Raw genomic sequence first — 23,431 nt, 5'->3', positions numbered from 1 at the left:
TGCAAAGCAAAGTCTCAGCAAAATGAAAAGCTGAATAAGGTTTTCTCTACCAGTGCAGCAGTTGTCAACTAATAGCAATATGGAAAGCCCTTCCTTCCCTGTTGTGCAAACATCATTAGCAAGCTTTGCTTGCAGCAAAATGATTATTGATGCTCAAAATGATACACAGTGATTGGAATGAAAAGCCATGTTTTGAATTCTGTTCTTTTGCTGCATGATGGCTGCTCTACACCCGTATTTCATTCAGCACATCCATTTTTATTTTCAATCCAGAGATGTTACCCAAATGGAAAAATGAAGAATTTGATCAAGGTTTTGGTATAACCAGCAAACTGAATGAGATCCACATGTAGTAGTCATTGTTACCAGCCTCTGGATAGCTGGAAATTCCAGAAAAATTGCCCTAAGATACAGACAGCGCTTTCAGACATAAGATCTGATTTTTGAGTGATCCTTTGCAGAGCTAGGATTTGACTTTGATGATCCTTATGGGTATCCTCCTACTTGGGATATCCTATAATTCTATGTGCAAGTGGTTGATCTGTGAAACTGAGCACAGTGCCTTCGGTTTACCTGGTTTTACTGGACCCATGGAGATCGCCTGCAATAGTGGCAGGACCATTTGGCTCATCAGCCAGCAAATAACCAAGAGGCTGCTTGGCTGAGCATAGGGAACAGTAGATGTGAATTATACGAACCAAAAATGGATTGTTGGAGCTTTTCTTTTGAGTCAGGATTGTGTAGGGCAGGAATACTCAGTTTGGGAGCTTCCAGAAAAGAGTGTGTTCTATTGATTGTCCCAGTGAAGTCCCCAAGCTCAGCCAGATTTTTGCCTTTATGCAAGAAATGAATTTCATTACATTTTGGTCATGGATTGAAACAAATGACTTTGGGATACTCATTTATATTTGAATGTTATTGTGAAAACACTTCTTAACATGCTGAAATTCTCACCTGAAACAGGGAATAGCATCGATCCTCTCATTGGTTCACAGAAGCGTGAAAGAGTTGAATTAGCAAACGTTGCATTTGTGACCACTCTGGTAGGATCCTATTAATAGAAGTTACCTGTAGATGCGTAAATTGGGACATGACATACTTTCCAGGGTTAGCAAAGACGTGCACACGAGTCCTGAGGCTTGATCCTCCCTGGGAAGTGAGTGAGGTCCAGAAAGGTTCAGCACTGCTGTCGCAGCCATCGCATCAGTTGAGTTATTAATATTGTGGACTTTCCTTTTACTCTGTGAGTATTCTGGGAGTCTTGAAACTTATTCCTTTGCTGCATTTTGTCATAAGCTAAGGTGAAAAACCAAAACGTGGCCAATCGTTTACTGAAAAACAGGAAAAGCTAAGCTGATTAGCTGCTGCAGGAAACCATGGAAAATAAACTCTTGCATGTGTTAGATAAAAAGAAGGAAAAATACAGATAAAATCGGCTAAGGCAGCAATTGTAGCTAATAAAATAATGGATATGGATCATTATTAATACAGTATCTGCTGGTGTCATCATTTTATCACTTCCCCAAATATTACAGGGTTTTGGAATTGCATAGAAACTTCTGAATTAAAACAAAACCAAAAAACCCAACAAAACAAAAAGATCCTCAAAGAAGTGAAAGAGATAGGCTTCTCTGTTTTCTCCTTTTTAGCTGCTATTCTTCAGAATGCATTTTTGGGCAATTCCTTAGGGTAGGACCAAAGTCAGAAAATGCAGTGACAGGTTGAATTAATTCTATACATACTTAGTTAAATTATCCAACCTCCAGTGTTGGCAGTTGTATTTCAAGTGAATGTTTACAAGCATTTACTGTGGAAATAAGTAAATCTCTCGTCATGTCTTAGAGAAAGGTTATTTTAAATGCTGATCTAAGTATTTGAATGCTTACTTAAATTTGGGTTCAAAATAAAATTTAGGGACTGTTGTATCACAGAATCAAATACTGTGGTACTGCCCTGGTCGTAATTCTTTTTCTTAATTGCCTAGAGGAGAAATTGGCTCCTAGGTCAATTTCAATTGAGACTGGTGTTTGTTGCATGGTTCCAAATAGGGTTCCTTCCAACCCTTTGCCCGTTCTCTGGCTTTCTTTCAGATTTGCCTACAAGTAAGAGATTCCAAAATATGCAACTCCTTCAGGAATATCTGTGCATTTACTTTTCTTCGTGTAAGATCTGTAAAATTATGACACACGCACTTCTTTCCCCTAAGCAAGCACCAACTCACCCCATCCTCCCGCATGCATAAGCTTATTTTGACACCTTTCTGTTTGTGTAGGGCAGATAGCACACAAATTCCCTAATTTCACGTGCTTTTGATTACCTTTTCACTAATTTGTAGAACTCATTAAATCCAGAGCAACTAACCTGCAAGCTATTTTGTGTAAGTGCCAGCAGCTTGGATGAATGGCTTTGACTTCCTACTATGCTGAGCTGCACTGATTCATTTGTTAGTTCTGCAAACTCTGGTAATGTCAAGGCCTCTTTTATAACTCTGATGTTAAAACAGTTATGGTTGCCCCCATTATTGCATGTGATTAGTTACTGATATTAAGAAATAAACTGGTTTAATGGAGTGCATCTTCTGCTTGTCTTAGCTGGGCATTGCAGAAGCAGCGCATTACTGAGGTGCAGTATAACAGGGAGTAATAGTGCAGAATGGTTATGTTCTTGGAAGGAGCTTTTTTTCTAGTTACAAATACTGGTACATCACAGAGAGTTTAACTTTCCAGCAGAATTGAGCAGTTTATCAGAATTAAAACAAGTGAACCTTCCCACAAATTCAACCTTTATGCATAAGTCTCAAGAGCTTTCTGAAACTGAAAGGGACAGTTATTTTAAAGATTTGGGTTGAAAATACCTAATTCTGTTCATCTGCTCACTATTTTAGGTAATGTTTTCTGGGGTGCTGTGACAGCCCTCTGGTCTGTGCTTTATGTGTTTTCACTGCTACAAGTTTTTATACCTGCAGATATGGCAAATGCCTGTGTATAGATTTTATAGTTCTGGATAATTGCAAATTAATTGGGTCAAGTACATTCTTGATAGAACTCCATCCAAATTAGTTTGCTCTCATTGGATGGATATGAATATCACACTAGTTATTTAATCACCTCTATTGCCACACAGGATTTTATGAGTCTTGTAGAGAGCAATGAATAGCTTTTCCAGGCACACACAGTGAAGGCTGATAACTGAAGGCAGGCTGGAAAATAGAATGCTGAAACTGGAGCGCTGAAACAGGTAAAAGAGCTGGTAACAAGGAGGAGCACTGGAGATACAGATAATATTTGTTAGTAGTAGTTTGATGTCTACCTTTTTGTCCTCTATAGGAGTATCCTAAGAGGGGAAATGCAGCATACTGCAAAAATTTGAGTCAGCATTGTGAATCGGTTCAGGCAGGGTTGCTGCTGGTTCTGATTCAGTCAGGAAAGGCAGCAGGATGCAAGGAACCTAATTCTTTTCCTTAGGAAACTAAGGAAACGAATTCTTCTTTTTCTTCTGTTGTCTCTTTCTTCAGTTCTAAGAAAAAAAGCTGTGATGATGGTACAGAAATAAATCTGTTTTGAAAAGAGGAAGAAATTGTACACATGGTTAAGGATGCTGATAACAGCATCTGATCCAAATAGAGCTTGATGAATCAAGCAGATTGTCTGCTGTCACAGGCAGATTCTGTGCTGCCTATGGCTTTTTGTACTTTACCACAAAAGGAGTAATGTAATATATTCCTGAAGAACTTTGTATGGGGAATATGAATGTTCTACTTTTGCTTCTGAACATCTAACTCAGCATACTTGGGTAACTAACAAAAGTAAACATTTTTGGAAGAGCAATGCTAGGATTTGGAAGAAAACTTTCTGATGAGCAGATTGTCCCATCGTTGTCTACTCAGAAACATCTTCCCTGAAAAGTAGCTGTAAGGTCTTTTCTTGCAGAGCAGCTCCTGTGCTACCTTACATTAATGGTCTGACTCATCAGTCTTAGGTCTAGGAATTCCTTGCCATACTTCCATGTGCATTTTGTTGTGTGGTACATCCAAGTAGGCTAGGTAAACACTTGTTGTTTTTTTTTTTAATGTGTTGTTTAACATTTATTATTCATTTTTAAAGACTTACTAAATAATTCTGCTGTACATCTAATTAGCTCAATGAACTCTCAAGGCTTAAATCTGGGAGTGGGGGGAATGAACATTTGCAGGATGTATTGGCACCTTTTCTGCATTCATTCTGTGAAGTTATGTAGTTTTCATGAAATAATATGTGACGTAGGAACCCATCTGAATCTTCAGTGCTTAATTATTTTAATTCTTTTCAGTCATCATGGAGTAAATACAAGAAAGGAAAATACAAATAATGCGTGACAGTACTTGTCACTTAGTTGTTCTATTCCTTTAAATGAAATGTCAGTATTGTGTGCAGGACAGAAATATTTGTTTGATGATTTGTTAATAATGCTTTCCTTTTTCCCAGCTGGGTTCTGTCCTGCAGTAATACTAACAGCTGCAAAATGTTTCAGTGCAGAGTGTATTGAAGAATAAAAACAGAGGCAGTATGAAGAAATTTTAAGAATAAAGATTCATAAGGGAATAATTGCAACTTATTCTTACTGTGTTTTCAAACAGTTATCAACTGCTCTTTTTCTCTTAAAATTAGTCTTTCTTTATTATATCTCAACTTGTGTCTAATTTCTGCATTCACATAGTTTAATCCTAGGCTGTTAATGTAAGTGTATGGTATTAAAGCCATCTGTATTAGCTGGAACTTCTCCGTATATTCAGGAGGGCTTCTGCAATTGAACGTGGTGATTTAAGATGTGAAAGAATTGAAGTTAGTCAGGAAGACCAAGCATTTCAAAAGCAAAGCTGCTGTTTGGACTTAGCATGTTCTAAGGGCAAAAAGTATCTTTTATGAGGAGGCTATGGAATTTGCTTTCTTTTTCAGCAGGTTTGTTACATCAGGAAAAGTGGATAATATTATGCAAAGCAGCTATCCTATTCTACTTATTCTGCTTACTGACACGAAAGAATTTTTGTTTCCTTTCAGATGCAGTTTCTACATCTGCTTACTCATCACCAGCCAAAAGTTTGGGAGACCCTGGAATCACTCCGCTGTCTCCGTCGCATATCGTGGTAAGGGAAGTTGTTTCATTGGAAGGCTGTGATTTCCTCACATGCTGGCCCCTTTTATGCTATCCATAGTTTCAAATAAAATTTTGATCCTACTGGAGTTTCTGGTGGAGATCCCGTATGTTTCAGTAGGATCCTGGTTTCTTTCTTTCTTTCTTTCTTTTTTTTTTTGTCTCCTTGCTGAGCTAATAGATTTGTTCTGTGTATTTTTATATCAGTGAGGGGTTTCCTGATCCTCAGGGTTTCCAAATTATGTCGCTGTCTGTCTCACTGATTTGTTTATGCAGACCCATAAAAAACTTATATATATTTAAAAAGTATATAAATGGTATTCAACACTATAATATGAACTCCCAGCAAAAAGAATCTTCTCCAGCAGACAGAGAAGCTCAGAACAGTGCTACTTTAATTTCCAAAGGAAAATAGCTACCTGTAAGCTTTTAGAAGCAAGCAAATGTTCCATAGAGATAATGCATTTTAATCTTATACAGTGTTTGTTTTACTTTAAAACACTCCTGTTAAAATTAAGTTCCATCTGTTTTAAGGTCATCTGCATAATCTGTAGCACATATAGGCATAGTGTATTTCCTGGTATCACAAGTGATCATGTTCAGAACACATTGTTATCCTTGTCAGTTTTCTTGCTCTGAAGTTTTCAGTTGACCAACATTCCTCTTTGGGATTTCATGTGTTGTTGCTCATTATTTTAGCTTCCATTCCTATCTTTCTCCATACATTCTACAGCTTTTACTTTTCCCATGCTGGTGATTTCATTCCCTCTTCAAGTTAGATTTGCTTCTTAAGGTCCCCGAGGAAGACCTATAAACACATATTCCTCTGATTGTAAAGATATATTAGAAGAATCCAAATAAGTCCTGCATTATTAGCAGTGAAACCTTATTATGCTCCTTTCTCCTTTCTCACACCCTTGTGAAGTATCAAGCGTATGGGATGATCTTGGAAAATGTAGAGATACAATAGAAGGGCATTGAAGGAAGCAGGCATGAAGCTGTGAAGCTGCAGGATGTTAATGAGGAAGGTGGCTGGATGCTGCAAAAGACTGAGGACCTTTGGTGGTTCCTCTGTAAAGATAATAATTGCTTTTCAATATTTTTGAGAACAGCAGTAGAAGGGGATTCAAACAGGATCTCTATACTTAGAGGTCAACAGTTTTGTCCCATGTTGATTTTACCACGCTGGCATGTGTGCAGGTGGGTGCACTGCCCTCCTTCACCATCCGCCTGCCTGAAGCACGTGGCTTTTCCACCAGTATTACCAGCTCATTCTGTTCCTGTCCTGCCAAGCTGTTTGTGCAACAACCACCACCAGCACGGAGTATTTCCTAAAGAGGCTTTCTGTAAATTCTTCATTGATAAATAATTATCTTGAGATGTGAAGTCTATTGCTACAGATTAGGTGGTTCTATCTGTATTACTTCTGAGTGGTAGCAGTACCTCAGAGTCAAGATAATAACCTGGGTGACTCCTAAAACCACCAAGTCCCATTGAAGACAATGATGGATATAAATGCATTCTTTGTTCAGTTCAAGAAAAAAGCACGCTGTAACCTAGTGTTTAACTATAGGTTCTAGTGCTTCAAGATGACAGCTATGCCAAGAAATAGAATCATAGAATCATAGAATCACCAAGGTTGGAAAAGACCTTCAAGATCATCCAGTCCAACCGTTCACCTATTCCCAGTAGCTCCCACTAAACCATGTCCCTCAACACAACGTCCAGCCTTTCCTTGAACACCCCCAGGCTCGGTGACTCCACCACCTCCCTGGGCAGTCCATTCCAGTGCCTGACCACCCTTTCTGAAAAGTAATACTTCCTAATGTCCAGCCTGAATCTCCCCTGCCGTAGCTTGAAGCCATTCAAATGATTATGAGAAGAATTCCTGATTCAAGAGGATGTGTATAAAATATCCTCTAGCAAACACATGATTGAGTTGTATATTAAATTTTCACCCTAATGGGAATACGGAAAGTTTTTACAACGACTTTGTTCACGAATGCAGCTTTGGCAAAGTTCCTATTTCCTCCTCTTTCCGTTGAAGTGGGATGCATGTCTTAGCAGAAATACTGAGGGATAAGACAGATTACAGTTACACTAATCAATGACTCAGCATCTATTTTGCTTCTGCTGTTTAACAGAAGGACTCTGATGCAGAAGATGCTGTAGAACAGTTATTTCTTGTTGTTGTGGCTATTGATTTTGGCACAACATCCAGTGGCTACGCCTACAGCTTCACCAAGGAGCCGGAATGTATTCATGTAATGAGGTAAGAGCTGCAATGCAGCATTTGGTTTTGGATTGCCATCTGCAGCTATCTGTGCAGTTGCTATAGCTATGTCCTGCAGTACCTTGAAGTGACCAGGTTTATCTAGTGTTGTAACAATGTACACTTCTGTCAGGGCTATAATTTTCTGTTATTTCTTGCTTAAATCAATACAATCTGATGTATTTCTTTCCCTTCACAGTTCTGATATGTGTAAGTCTAATGCAACCACAAATGCAGAAAATGTTATTGGAGGTATCTAAAGGGGATGTGCCACAATCCCTTTCTGTAGTGTATCTGATATTTTTTTCAGACCTTTTAATGACTAAAAGCCTATATGATTTTTATTAAAGTATCTTTGAATTGCCTATATTGTAACAAGGCCAAGATACAGATAATTTCAGGCATGAGAAAGGTATATATGAACTTAGGCACAGAAGTTATTAAAAAAACACCACCTGCTCTAAGGAAAGGGCAAAAAGACAAACTTGCTGAAGTCCAGTATGATATACTGTAATTTTTCTAAGTGCAGCTGCTAGCTGAATGCCAGTCTTTAAATCCCAGCAGACAGAATTCATTGTGCAGTCAGCCTGCACGGTCACCTTGTGTGTGGTTGTATTGTATTTTAGAGAGATCTGACACATCTGGGTGATGGGAAATGCTATCTAAAGAGAGGGGAACTCAGGAATGGTAGTAGGCTGTACAGTGACAGAGATGCCTGCCATTTTTGATAAGGATGAGTAATGCTTTAAGGCCTCTTTTGCATTCAGTCCACCTGACGTTCTGCTGATGGCACAGGGAGCTGCCTGGTGCTGGAAGTCAGAGGACAGACCACATGTTGCTGCCAGGTTACAGGGTGATGGGGTCACAACCCATGCATACCATCCCCAGAGCTGTAGCTGAGCAATCCTCAGTCTTATGTATCATGTTGTTTCTGTGACTTTTGTGGCTACATTATGATGCATAACAACTTCTGCTTTTATGAATGTCCCTCGAACCCTTTGGATACAGGATTTTAGCTGTTGACTGAAATGTTGAAAGGTAGGTGCTTTATGGACAGCACACGTGTTTCAAATCTTAACTGGCATTTTACTTTGTACAGCTTGAAACTATTTGTTTCTCATGTGATAACAAGAGTGTGGTTGTAATTTCAGACTTCTGTAGGTATTATTTGAGATCCTGATTTGAAAATAAACAAACTGATTTGTCTGTTTCAACCAGAAAGGAGAAATGTGTCTTAGATGGGGAAAAGCACTTATTCGTATTTCCAATGGCTATTTCAAACAATTGAAAATATTTTGATAACAAAGTTGTATTATGTTTTTAGTTTTAAAAAGTATTGAAGGTGTACTGAGAAAGCTCATAAAATGTATTGCTGGTAGAGAAGGATTTGGGGTAACATACAGCAGATACTGAATTATGAAATGTACAGTAAAATAATACATATTTTAGTAAATGCGAAATAATGAGATGCAATGAACAGAGCTGTGTTGGGTCAGAGTTAAGACTTCAGTGGTTCAAAAGGTACTAATAAGTTCCAGTACTTGGTATAATGATGGTTATATGTAGGATAATTTACAAACGTTTCTACAGAGTAAACATAAATTTCCCACCCATACTCAAGAATGTTTCCCTTAAAAATATCAAAGATGATTCAAGGCCATCGTTGGCCACTCCTAACTTTGAAAAACTTATGGGATTTTGAAGGTGCAGGCTGTCTTTGGTAGAAGGGAGCATATGGTCTTTCTTCAATATAACTTCAAGCTTCAGTCTTTTCTTTCTTTTCTTCCCTGTTTGACTATGATTCTTGGCAGACATGTGCTTGCCTTTCTGCTGCATGCATGCTCCTGGAGGCATCCAGCTCTGTGAGATGACCCTGCTGCTTTGCTTCCCTGTTATGCTGCAGCTCTGGATCAAATTCTCATCTCACTACAAGGAGTGCTCTTTTTTCCTCTGTTAGCTGGATTCCTGTGTAAGGAAGGGCATTTCTCTAACCTTAGCTTAACCTTATGATCCTTTCCACAGAAACTTTGTTTTGTCTCTTTTTGCCTTTAATATACAGTCAGATCTTGAGTGACTCTGAACTGGTTTGAGCAGCTCAACAGCAAGCCAAAGCCCTGCTAGCCCGTATTAAGCAGAGTGAAGCTGGGCTTCCCCTTGAGAAATGCAGCAGTCAGGTTTGTGTGCACATGCCTCTGGCTGCAGCTGCTTCTTTCCAGAAAAGATGTCATGCTGGAATATTTCTAAAGCTCTGGCTACAAATGGTGACGTCAGGCTTCCTGTTCTCTTGTCAGTAACACAGGCTGAGAACTTCAGTACTTGCTGAGCAGTTACAGTGTCTGATTTTCATTAGCAACACATCCAGAAATGAACACCTAACGCTCAGGATGGTAATGAAAATTTCAGCCTGTACTACGGAGCATGAGTTTGTTTTCATTTAAGTATTATAGGTATCTATTCCAGGAGAGAAAAATGTGCCTACCCATAAAGAGAAGTAAAGAGGCATTGTTATTAGGCAGCAGCTAAGTACACGTCCTATTTATGGAATTTCCCACCAGTGACTCACAATGAATCATTAATGATTCCAAGTGAACACGATAGCAGTTTGTCTCCTCTCTGTTGTGTGGGACGTAACGTTCTGGTGGAAGAGGCGGTGCTTTCTGCTTGTGGGCTGTGGAACCCCTGCTTATTAGCAGTGGAACCATATGTTTGCTGTAAGACATGCTCACTGGTGTTGGAGTTGCCCAGATATGTTCCAGCAGAGGTTTGCAAGTACTGCCCTGCAGCAGAGCCCTTCCCGGCTGGCTGTAGGTGTGGGGCTGAGCAGCAGCACCAGTGAAGTTGAGCAAAATATTTCCCAGTGGGTGAAGGTGTTTCTGTTTTCAGATCAGTGGGATTGCTCTCCGTACTAGAAGATTCCCTGCCATCACTGCTGCTAGTTCAAAAAAGGGCACACTTTACTCTGTTTGATCCAGTTGCGTGGTCTTAAAGCTTCCCAGCAGTCTATAAGATCCTGTTTGCTTATTGCTTGGCCAAGATTGAATTTTTCTGTGTCAATGGTCTGCCATGATCTTGAGGTCAATTAATTTTCAGTTGATTCACTTGGTTCAAATGAAAAAAAAAATAAAAAATAGTGCTTCTACATAATCTTCATATGTCACGTAAACAAGAACCACAAAACAAAGCAGTCATTTTGTACCTCAGAACAGGGACTTTGGCTGTAGTGTGTTATGACAGCATGTTTTTCTATCTTCAGAAAAAAGTAATCAACATGTGTTTTAGTAATGAATGCAACTGCCTTTGTGATCTTGGTTCCTTTTTGAGCTGCACTGTGATGATAGCTGATAGCATAAAGCAGTTTTTCCACTGGTGCTTTTTTAGGATAATGTTGTCTGGTAAGTGTTTGTTTCCCATGCTGAAAGTACTTGTGTGTGGGGCAGGGGGAAACATTAACGAGAGTTTCTTGTTCTTCCATTCTGCTTTTTTCGTAATGGAGATGTCAGGAGAAAAGCAGAATGCTCACAGCTCTCTGTGATACAGTTCTTTATGATCTTGTTACTTGCCCTAATTTCCTTATTTGCCTAATTTCCTGTTACTTGCTCCTAAATTCCTTCTGCATTTAACACAAAGTACAGAGGGTCTTCCCATATTCAGTGTTATTTATTTTCTTATTTGATCTCTGAAACAAGTATTGTGTTATTTTCATCTACTACCTTTGTGCCTAGCAGGTCATCCTGCAGATGCCTGTGGGATCCTGTTAAGATAGGATACTTATTTTCATGATTTCAGTGGATTGTTGTGAGGTTGAGGGAGTCTGCTTTATTTTTCACAGGTTTTTGTTGTTGTTTTTTTTAATCTAAAATTATTACTACCATTTAGAAGTTTAAAGGTAAATAAAGGTGAATAGAGTGTGCAACAAAGAGAGCTCAACACCTGCAGGCATTTCTTCAGTGTTTCTGGCATCCAAGAGGTGAAGCCCATGAGTGGGCTTTGGTTTGAGTGGCTTGTTGAGCATCATTGCTGAATCGTCTGAAATGAGACTTGCATTCCTCTTTTCTTGAATGTAAATAAGCCCATCTTTTTGGTATTATAAGGATCGATGTAAACATATTCGGAGGGGTAAGCAGTAAGTGCAATATTCTACCACATTTTTTCTAAGAGTATCTGAATTTTTCTGCTGCTGTAAGCATTAATATCACTTATTGAAGCTCTTTCACTTGAACAGACGATGGGAAGGTGGAGATCCAGGTGTATCCAACCAGAAGACACCAACTACTATCCTCTTAACACCAGAAAGAAAGTTTCATAGCTTTGGGTACGCAGCGAGAGATTTCTACCATGACTTGGATCCCAGTGAATCGAAGCACTGGTTGTATTTTGAGAAGTTTAAGATGAAGCTACATACCACTAGTGTAAGTAATAACTATCACTCTTTAATAGTTCTGCGTTTATAGCTCAGATCATCTTGCTGTGGAGAGAGCTGTATATCATATATATATGTATGTGTGTGTGTTTAGATCTGTTTCGAGAGTAAATAAAGTAAATGAAAATGTCAGTTAATATATTCCAATTCATTTTGCTTCTTGATGCGTTTGGCGAGTGTGTTTTGCTTGTATTCGTTGTAGATCTCAGAAGCTCAGTATCTGCATCCCTACTTTTCCTGGGTGAAATTCTTAGCTGTGCAGGGAATCTGCATGAGGTCAGTTTGTTTTGGAGAATTTATTCAGAGAGCAGAAATGGAATATAAGAAGCATACTGATCTTGTATGCACAGGAACAAATTGGCCCAGAGTTCTTCATAATAATTGCAAGTGGAAATCATGTTGTTAATTTGACATTACTCCTAATGATTATATGTTGATCTTTCCACTAAACCATTCTAGATTTCTGGGGCCAGGCCAGTACTTTCTGTATTGAGGTGGGTGTTTGTTGGTTTCATGTGTTGGTGGGAAGCCAAAAATGCGTGCTTTTAACTCTTGACTTGGATGAAATATCTTTCATATGCAGCTTGCAGCAATTAATTACAGATGCGTTTTATTGTATTTATTTAATACTTATTCTGTTTTACTCTCTCTGCCTGCAGTTATTTTTAGACACAGTAGATGTTTAAAAACAAAGCTTAAAATAAACAGCAAATGTAATAGTCCAGGAAATTCAATTGATGAGTTAGATCCTCTCCAGAACAATTTTATCACTTTTTCCTAGCCAGGTGGATAAAGAAGAATTCCCTTTCCTCAGGCAGTGAGAATTCATCTTATGTTTACCTTTTCCTTTGAATAACTTCCAGTTATTTTCTTTCATGTAGAATCTTACCATGGAGACGGACCTGACAGCTGCAAATGGCAAAAAAGTCAAAGCGCTTGAGATATTTGCTTACGCCCTGCAATTTTTTAAGGAACAGGCATTAAAGGTAGAATAATGCTTCCTTATCTAGATTCTCTATATTTATCACTAGTATAAATGTGAGCACAACATTCCTAACCTTGCTGAGCTTTGACCTCAGTTGTATTTGATGTAAACAAAGCAAGGCAGCTGTAGAAACTCTAGGCAGGCTGTGCGCTCTAAAAGAGCTCTCAGTAGTCCTGTGGTGATTTCCTCTTGCACAGGGGAAGCTTGGTTCAATAATAGTAATAAGTTCTGAGTGTCTTCTTTAGGGGATAAAACTTCTCTGTTGTTGTGTTGCTTTTTTTGTTGTTGCTTTGTTTTTATCATTAAAAATGTTGATTTGAAGAGAAAACTTAGAAGTGCAGGAGCTGCAGCTCATTGTTTCACTCAGTCTACATTTTTAACTTGCAAAGAATTAAATTTGAGACTGGATTCTGGTCTTGCCCCCCACGCTTCTGATGCTGGGACGATTCAATGTTGTGCATTCTCAAAGTTCTCTCTCATGTTGAAGAGTGAGCACCATGAAACACAACTGGTTGGGCACCTTCCAATCTCTGCAGTCCCAATCTGACATTGTTTTAGTGACTGATCGTAGGGAAGTCAGATGAGCCGGATTTATTTTGTAACAGGAAGATTATGAAAAGCTGATTCACAGTTTGGTGAGTTGAATTTTCAGTGTCACTCTCCACAGTTATGACTTGCTAGTTAATATGGTGAGAGCAGTATGATTTCACTATTGCAGTGATCTGTGTAGGCTACTTGGTGTGGCTAAGAGGTTCAGTATATTAGCCTATTTTAAGCTACTATTTCGGGTGTTGGTAGGGAACTGGAAAATATACTGCATTTTCCATTTCCTGGTTGAAATGTTACAATGCTCACTTGTAATCTTATCCTTGGGTCGCGAGATTGAATTTGTTAATCTCTTGTGAAATACATGTCTCCAGTAAATAGTTTTTAGATTTAAGGTCTCATGTAAACAACCAGTTGTGAATTTAGTGTACATTAGTTTCAGATGTGCTACTGTATACTGCCAACATGTAGTAATTTCTGGGCCAAATCACAATCCTAAGCAGTGCTTGCATGAAATTAGCCCTGTTGATGTAAAGCTAACCTACTTTTCTGAATGGGATTAATTTATTCTGCCTTTATGGCCATAAAGGAACAATCATATCATTACTACTCAAAATAATTATCTTTTCTAAGACTGTTGGAATTGCATTGAATAGTCAGTCACAGACTTGTACCCATGCATTCATTGCCTGGGGAAATGTTTAGTGAATATGAATCCCCCATAGTTGCTGTGCTGCCTGTTCTGGGCTGCATCCTTACTTGGTGTCAGTATAACATCCCTGTGATTTCTGAGTTCATGCTGTTGCTTAGGACTATGATCTGTCCATACCGACTGCCCTGAGCAGTATAGAGGTCCTGCTTTTCTGCCACAGATTCTTAAACTGCAGTATAACTAAGCAAACGCAACACCTTGGCACAGCACACACAGAAACATATTTTACATTCTAAAGGCCTGTTGTTCACCTTTATGAAGCTTTCCCTGTTTGGATGGAGATTTAGATAGGACATATGGTAATGACATTTTACTTGGAACCTTTCCCAAAACATGTCAGTATATCACCTAATTTGCAAATGCAATACAGACTTTCCTCTTTTTAATGGGGAGGGGAAGAACAATAAAGTAACTAAACTACTCCTCAGTGCTTGCTTAAAGTAAAATTTTCAAGGAGCAATCAGTTGATTTTTTTTTTCTTTTAAGACTTCAGCTGTAACTTTGCCTTGTTAACTGAGTTGTAAAAGTTTAATTTACGTGTGAGTGCTTTATAAAGGAGTCATTGAAAAATCTGGATTGTAAAACTTAATGTTCATCAATGCTTCTGATATTTTTCTGTGTATTAATCCAGATGTAAGCATGAATTCTTCAAACTAGCTGCAAATCCCCCACTATGACTACGAGTATACGTAAACATTCTCTAATGTTCGGCAGTGCACGTGCTGCTTTTGGAAAAAGTAACTTTTCTATTTCATGTTAAGTAGTAAACTTTTCTGTGGGCCTCCTTCAGAAAGTGTCAGCCCTAATCCTAGCTGTTGGCACAGTGAAGCATTCTTGAAAGGTTGGTAATAATTTCAATATTTGGATTTGTAGCATAGGTGTAGCAGAAAAAGGATTGAAAAGAGTTTCTGTTGCTGGAACCTGCAGAAAATATTTTCTTACCAAGTTGACGCCCATCAGTTTACATTCACCTCTGTTTCTCTTTATTTAGGAGCTCAGTGACCAAGCAGGTTCAGACTTTGAAAATACTGAAGTAAGATGGGTTATTACAGTGCCTGCTATTTGGAAGCAGCCTGCGAAGCAGTTTATGAGACAAGCTGCCTACAAGGTAAGGTTACAGAGTGAGCTTAAAAATACCCTTTAAAGCCTTACTTGATAGGCTAAATGTTAAACTGTATTTGGGACAGTTAGCACGAATATAAAATACATAAGCTAGTCTGGAAACAGTTGGGCTAGAAACTCTGAAAGAGAATTTAGCTCAACAAAGCAGTGGCTTCACACCATATGTATTCACGTTTTAAATGCCTTTTTATGTATTTGCTTTTGTGTATTGGTGTCCCTCACTGCAGACTGATATTGTAGTCATCTTGTACGTGATATTCCTGCTGAATTTAGTGCACGTGGAACAGATGCAGCTTTGAGACCAAAGAGAAAGCTGATGTAAAACAGTGGACATAGTTTTGTTTTGTTAATTTCTTTAGGTCATCACGGGCTTTTTTCAAATAAGGAAAATATAAGGAAGAGTAGGGAAAGCTTAGACCCTCCACAGTAGGGACTTCTTTTTTCTGTTCCCATTTTCCCACAGTAGGAATGAAAAGACCATGTCCAGATAGTCTGGATATAAAATTAAATAAAAATGTTATTTTCACCAGTTTATCAGCATTTAACCCTCTCCCCTCCCCTCTAAGCCCCCACAGTCATGCATATTCCATATCGCATGTGCTTTATTTCAAATTCAGTTTCTGTCTCTGGTAGACTCGATGCGTGCATTCTTCTTTTCATCAAGATACTCACGTTGCATTTTATTTTACTTATTTTCTGTCACAGACTTGCATAACCCATTGGCAGCAGATACGTCATGTGTGGTTTGTGAAACATGTAGCAGTTTGTGTGTAATTTGCAGAGTGCTCCTGGAAAGCACCCGGAATTTTTTTAACTGTTCCTGACTATCTCTAATGTTGAGCAACATTTTTCTTAACAGTCTTTATTGTGGGATTGCTAATGCTAGTGCCAGAAGCAAAACATTCTTAAAGTTCTGATGGAAGGACACGGTTGTAGGTAAATCTGAAACACTAGAGACCCATTCATTATCTCCGTATATTGTTGTCTGCCTGCTGTCTGTGTGCATGTGTGCTCGTAAAACGGGAGCTGTGTAAGGAGCAGGGCAGAGAGAGGTAGATCTCTTGGCATTTCTCATTTGTGGCACAATGGAATGTTGTTGATTAGTGTCTGTGTCTGTGGTTTTGTCTGTGATTGTGTTCTTCTATCGGCAAGCTTGATAAATAGCAAGGCCTGGCAAGGCCTTTAACTCAGGGTGTGTGATCATTTACAGGGAAAAAAAAGCATCTAGGGAAGTAATTGTATGTTTACTTGACACAGTTGATATTTATAGGAAAGGGGACAAAGACAGAAATGCAGAAAACTGAGAGTTCTACTTTAGCATTCAGTCTTCAGATTCCTATTGCAGGATCCAGCATGTGTTTCAAACCAGTGCATGCTGACAGAGCAGAAGTTCCAGCCCTTGGTGTTAGCTATCAAAGCACGCAAGCGTCATGAAAGTAAGAGCTTGTGTTCATGAGAGTAATTGGAGCACTGAGTAGAGAACAGCGTTGAAAAGGCAGTGGTAGAAACCTTGTTGCTGAAAACATGCTGAGGTACAATTGCTGCTGATAGTGGGAAATGAAATGAGATGTGGGCAATTGCTTGGGTAATCTGTGGCAAGTGATGTAACTCTGAGAGAACAAAAATACTGATGACTTCAGTCTTTGGTTCCCAATGCTACCAAAATGCTACGTGGTTGTTAGGCAAATCTAAATATTACATGGAGTTATGAAGGTCAGGTAAAGTGGTGTAGGTCTGCTTCTGCTCTCAACATCTATCAGCTGTTGTCTGGCCTGCAATCTCAATGCATTTCTGACATCCACTCATCATTGTCTTGCCTTGAACAAAACACTTCCTGGAACTGTTAGTCTGTTTGAGGGCTCCCGCAACTCTCCCTTCCAGATGCTGTGCTGTTTTGTCATTCCAAGGTATGATCTGGGTGTTCCTTTCAGCTCACAATTCTTCCTCTGACCTCCCATCCAGCCTACCAAAGTCTTACTAATTCTACCTGCATAACAGCTTTTCATGTCTGTGCATAATTCTGAGCTCTCATCAAAGTTGTCACTGATTTTGTATCTCAGTTATTGCAACATCATTTTCGTAGCTTTGGCAACTGTAATTGGCCTCTTTTGCATCCCTTTAGAATGCTGCCACTAACGGGTTTTGTCACTTCACGTTTGACAGGGAGTCGACCCGCATTTGCCTCCTCCACCTGTGTCATTTCAGACATAAGCTGCATGTCCTGGCCATGAGTGTCTATAATGCTAACTCATTTTCCTCCTCTGAAATCCTCTCTAAAATGCATATTCTGTCACGCCTACAAAAACGTGACAGTGAGTGAACTACTGACATGGGAAAACTGCTCTGCACTGCTTCTTGCTGTTACCCTGCCTGCGCTATTTGTGTTCATCTGTTGTACTTTTCATATTCTTAACTCCTTTTCTTCATACTTGAATTGCTACCTCTGCGAAGCAGGCATTTATTCTCATTTGTTTTGCTCTCTGGGACCTCTCAAAAGATTAAGTTTGGTAGGCTGTAGAGATCTTCATGTCTTTACAGCCTCACTTTGTGAATTGAAATAGCTTTGTTTCTGGATAATAGTCCACAGACACTTCTTGCTGTTCTGTGCATCCAGAAAGCTCTAAAGCCGTGTGACTGCTGTTGAGGTCTGGTCACGCCAGGAGAGAGCTCTGTGGCAAGAGTGGAGCATGTCATCTCTGTAGGATCCTGAAGCATGTCTGCAGATTTTAGGGTTCATTGCATCTGACTCTTAGGATGTATCAGTCAGGTTTCCCGTTGTCCTCACCATGAAATACATAGGGCATCATAAATAGTGTTCACTTTCCTTGTTTGTATTCTAGTTCTTCTGTTGCAAATACTTTGCTTTACTGTAGTTCCGTCAGAAGCTGTGAGTTTACCAGCCTTAGAAGGATTCCCATTCTCCTGAAGAATTTGCATTGAGAAATTAATCCTAATGACTGAAATGCTTTCTTATTTTGGTGAGTTTGGCAGCGTGGTCCAGTTGGATAGCATGTGGGAGGACTCCATCCCACTCACCCAGCTGGGACCTGCTCTTATTCTTGTTCTCAAAGAAGGAGGGACTGCCAAATGCACCGAGCTGTGCTGTGGCAGAGGTTTAGACCTCACCATGGAAGAGAGCTTAGGCAGGCCACTTCCTGCTTATGAACATTCAGCCTTAGTAGCGCGGCGTGTGAATATGGACACAAAGCCAGGATCCCATCTGCGTGTCATCTGAGGTCTTATGGACACACGAGAATTCAGTGTTCTGTTGGTCCTGGATTACTGATGGTCAAAAACAAGTGTCTGCTAGTGGGAAGATGAAACTCTGAAAGTATTCAAGACCACTTGTATAGAAATCTGTGGAATGCTGGTAGGTGGGAATATTTGGTTCAGTCTTAACAGCACTTTGTTGTCTTAACATATTACTTACTATAAGCAGCAAATTTAATCCCTTTTCCAAATGAAATTCAGGCACTGTGGATTGTTTATCAGAGGGACACAAGATCCGATATTCTTGGCAGAGTCTTTCTTTTTAGTGAAGGCATTCTTACAGCTCGTGTTTCAATGCAAATTCTTCAGACACAGTAAGCATGGAGCAGAATCTACAGACCGGAATTTCTTGAATGTGCCAATAGAAATAAAGTTTTAAGGGAGAATTTGGAGTTTGAGAGAATTATGCTGGTGCAGAAGCTGTAAAATAGAAAAGCAAAATATGGTATATCAAATGCACTCAGGGCAGACCAAGGGAAAGGGAAAGATGATGCTTTTCATAAGCTGGCCTGAAATATCTATAGTCTTACAAACGTTGGTCTGTTGGTTTACTCAGAGATAATTTAGCATCTTTTCTTCCACTATGAGCTGTTGATTTTGAAATGAAGTTTCAGGACTCTTAAGTAGATTTATATTCCAATTACAAATAGCAAATAAAATTATTTGCGTGTTAAGCTTGTATAAACAAACAGGCAATCTAGATTGTAGGATTAATTGTGTGAGCCTGGAATTGTAGGGGATTTTTTTTAACTGGCTCTTACACTGAATATTTATTAGTGTCAATGTGGAATGAACATGATGAGAATTATTATCACATTGTCTTTTGGCTTACATTACATTGCACTGATCAGTACTAGCTTGCTCTGTAGGAATCTTCTTAGAAGAGTAAACAAATCTGTAAAGAGAGTAACTTGGTGGCACAGAATCTCTCACCAGTATAAGCGTGAATACCTTGGAATGTAGCAATAAATAGCCAAGCTTGAAAGAGTTTTAAATGGATTATATCATATCAAAAAGAGATGCTACAGGGAAAACAAAAACAAACAACAAAAAAAACAACAACACAAAACCACTCCTTCTAACTGCAAAGCGAGATTTTAGGATTTTAGGAGGGGCAGTGGGAACAGTGAGCAATATGGAGAATACTGCAACACCTTTTTCCTGTGTATAAATCCTACAGCCTTGTTTAGATCGTGAGCCTATGACTGATGTGGCCTCAAAAGGATATTACTGAACAGGAATAGATTCAGAACAGAATAGTTCTGCCAATACACCTGGAAAGTGTGAGAACTATGTGAGAACTCAAAAGCCACTCTCAGAAAAGACTGGTACTGTTAAGATTAAAGCGGAAATGTGCTATATGCAGAAACCCAGAAACATTTTGCATTTTAATCTCCAACCAGTGTTTTGTGTACCATTAATTAATATTGTCCTTGTGCACAACTTTAAGCAAAAAATATTTTGCTAAAATAGCAGGAAATCTGTTAAAGGCAACAATTTTCTTCCAGATGAAAACGTAGCAGTTGCTTATTACAAACAGTTGGGTGCTGAGCAGTTCTGCAAGAGCTGATACTCAGGCTGAGCTCAATATGTATGTTGTCATATTATGTGAAAAGGCTGTGAGTCTTCGAGTGTCAGGATTTAGCCAGCATCCAAACGTAATGTCCGCAGTGAGCTTTGATGCAAACAACAGTGTTAAGATGGTCCTGTGGAACGTCACTTTCTAGATATCACAATATCTTCACAGTGATGTTTCGGGCTAAGTAAATTTTGGTTTGAACCAGCGTTCCTACATAATGATGCTTGCATTTATTCTTAGTTAGGATATTTTTGGAGGAAAAAAAAAGATTTTAGATTCTGTCTGTCTTGAAATTGGTTAGAAAAAGCAAGGAAGCCGTGCTTCCAGCTGAAATGAATGAGACACTGGCTTAAAAGGGCTCCCTTCGAGCTGCCTAGGTGGGCTCCGCTTTGTAAATCTCTGGAGGATTTATGTAATAAAAATAGCACACTTTTTTTTTTGTGCTTTTCTCTGAGATATGTTTGTTCTGTTGTCACGTGTTTTTCTACCTTTTGGAAAGCATTTATTTATTTATCTGTTTGTTTGTTTATTTATTTTTACTTTAGGAAAAGAGAGAAAGAAGACAGTAAAATAGTTGCGGTCCTCCTGGCTTGTATCGCAGCTGGGGCTGTCCTCTGAGGGGGACTCACAGAGGCAGGAAGCTGAAGACAATAGAGATGTCAGAACAGATAAGGAGGTTGTGCTTATTGAGAGCTGTAACTGTGTAAACTGAAAATATAACTGGTGAATGAGTCGCTTTAATTAAAGGACAGTAAATGCATTACTGCATCTGTCACGTTAGTTAGCATAGTTCTGCTTCTCCAGTCGAGCGAGACATGCTGAGATTTTAGAAACCCCTGGCAGTGTTGACCCAGAGGCAGCAGCAGCTGTGCCTTGCTGCTCTGTCAGGATTTTTATATGAACAGCAAGAAAAATGAGTTAGGGCCCTTTTCCACCATATATGGAGATGGTAGTGGGAGCAACAGCCCTGTGCTGGGCTATTTACAGGTTCCTGAAGTAGCACCGGGCTCCTTGCCAGCATCTGCTACCTAAACCTACCATTGGTGTGGAGTGGCGAAACTGCCTGCATGTTGGGCCCAGCCTGCAGGCACTGAGCAGTGCTGATGGAAAAACTGAGGGACCTAAAGTTCTTCTTAAACATAGGCTATGAGCCTGAACATGCTCTTACTGTTCTGTCATTTCCTCTCTTGATGTGATTTAAAAAGACAGCTAAAGAGCCTTAACCTGTTTGATATCTGATTTGAAGCTGAGCTTTTTCTTTTAAGTACAGTCTGTTTTTTGGCATGTGGTGCACTTACAACTGAAATTTGTTTGTGTGTAGGCACAGCTCAACAGACTTCCTGTAAACTGCATAAAAAGCAAATAGTATTCAGGCATAAGCAGAAGCGAGAAGCTGGTGAAAGCATGAAAGCAGTACTTAGCAAAGGCAGAAGTGTGTTACGTATCAAGCGTCCTGATTATTTGTAGTGCCTGGGGTTCTGCTGAGTCCATGCTTTCACTTTTGTGGTATTAAGATCTTCTTAATCATAAGGATTAAGATGTTTATGAAGTGATATATTTGGGAGGATTCTGCATCTTGTAGCAATGATTAATCAAGGAGCGAATATCTACACAGTGGGAGCTCAGCACAGTGGGAAATGTGTACTAATTGATCTCAGTTTACACATTTTAATTACCTAGCCAGGTCTACATGAAGGTGCAGGCACTTGACAAAACCATCTGCTAATCCAGCTCTGTAAGGTTTTGATTGTCCACTGCTGAGGCACAAGTTGGAATTTCTGCAGCTTTTCATTTTGCAAGTAAAGCAGGTTTTCGTAGCATTCTAGGTATGAGCAGATAAACAGATTAGTGCCTGCCATGCAAAGTATGTAGCTTCCTTGAATGCAGGCTCTTTGCTCTAGTAGTTCTCCCTGTAAGGTAGAATCTCCATTATGTGAAGAAAGGTGTGCTACGCTCAACATGTGTTTCTTAGGATCTTAGAAATTGCCTGGAAGGACCCTGAAGCTAAGAGAAATAGGTGGAAATCAGAATCTTCCCTCCATGTAGAGGAAAGACTGTGCTATGTGGATGTTTCCAGTCAAAAGATGAAAATGACCAGCTGAGAGATTCTAAACTACAGTGGGGAGCTTAGTGGGGGACTGCTGCAAGGCTGCAAAACAATTGTAAATCAATAGGGGCTGGTCTGAAACTACTGGTTAGGATTACTTATGATATATCTGTAGGAAAGCCAATGAAAGAAGATAATTGATCTGTCGAAAAGACATCTTAAGTGCTAGTATTTCATTACAGGAGAAGGAGTAATAGAAGCTGAATTTGGAAACTCTGCTTAAAAATGTCAAAATCAGAAAGCCTAAGGTAAAAAATAAGATGCGACTAACAAAACAGCTCAGTGAGAGCCACTTGTGTCCGTAATAAAAATCAGCCTGAGACATAAGGACTTACATCTGGGTTATTTTGAAACAAATGGAATGGGAGAACGTGACACACTGGGCAGATATTTAAAAAGGAGGAGAGTCAGGCTTCTCTGTTGTGGTAATCAGTACATGCCCATGGTACTAAAGGCATTTGTGAAATGATACAAGATGAAAAATTGAAAAGCTTATGAGAATTTGATGGCTTAATTTTTCTAATGAATGCTAGTCATAAAAATTGCAATTAATGTCCTCTGCATCTTAGGGAATAAAATACGGAAAAAAAATCCTGATGATACCACTTGGTGATATGCTTTCATTTAGTGTTTAAGTGGGATCTGTTGCAACAAGCATTTGGGGGCAGGCTGCAGAAACATCACCCTAACGTTGCTTCAGTGACTCAGTGGTCCCACTGACCTTCCATCAGGCTGTCAGCACAGCCTCTCCATCACCAAATTGCCGTTTAGTAACGTGTGAGTCACAGTCAGCTACAGAAGCAAGGTATATGGTATAAAGAATGAAAGTGTACAGGTAAGCCATCTGAACCAGCTGTACGCTGAGCTGGGTAACAACAACCTCAGGCAAGATAAATTGAGGCAGTCTCACCATGCTTAGCAGAGGCATTTATCTGCATAAGACAGCCAAGCCATCTATAACAAATCCCTTCATCTAATCAGTGACCACACGAATGCAGAAGTTCTGACTTTAGGCAATACTAGTCCACAAAACTCATTATTCAAAGAGCATGCTGAAAGTAAAAGTCACACTTCATTACTTCTCCAGGTGCCACTTTTGTCTTCCTGCTTTTCAGAATGGGATATTGCCATGGTTTCTGAACAGCTGTTAGGAGGAAGCACTATTACCGATTCTGCTTTTTGTTTTCAGGGGAATAGTTTTATTAACAGAGTAGGAAATAGAAATAAAGTATGAAATAGATTCTCCTGTGGTCTTCTGGTTCTCTGCAGCCAAATATAAGAAAATAAA

The 23,431-nt window shown here is 39.3% G+C and overlaps 1 protein-coding gene across 1 annotated transcript in view; it reads left to right on the top strand.

Annotated features, from left to right (window-relative positions):
• HSPA12A (heat shock protein family A (Hsp70) member 12A) overlaps positions 1-23,431 on the top strand; it is a 47,467-nt gene that overhangs the window by 7,416 nt on the left and 16,620 nt on the right. Inside the window, exons 2-6 of the mRNA XM_042863899.1 lie at positions 5,037-5,122; positions 7,275-7,402; positions 11,625-11,811; positions 12,704-12,808; positions 15,057-15,173. Of these exons, the coding sequence (XP_042719833.1) occupies positions 5,037-5,122; positions 7,275-7,402; positions 11,625-11,811; positions 12,704-12,808; positions 15,057-15,173 (623 nt within the window). The remainder of the gene's footprint in view (positions 1-5,036; positions 5,123-7,274; positions 7,403-11,624; positions 11,812-12,703; positions 12,809-15,056; positions 15,174-23,431) is intronic.

The sequence above is a fragment of the Lagopus leucura genome, unplaced genomic scaffold (genome assembly GCF_019238085.1).
Source record: "Lagopus leucura isolate 7727_CA_CO unplaced genomic scaffold, USGS_WTPT01 Super-Scaffold_741, whole genome shotgun sequence".
Lineage (NCBI taxonomy): Eukaryota > Metazoa > Chordata > Aves > Galliformes > Phasianidae > Lagopus > Lagopus leucura.
Note: the sequence above shows the minus strand (reverse complement) of the source record. Positions and strands in the feature narration are given on the sequence as shown.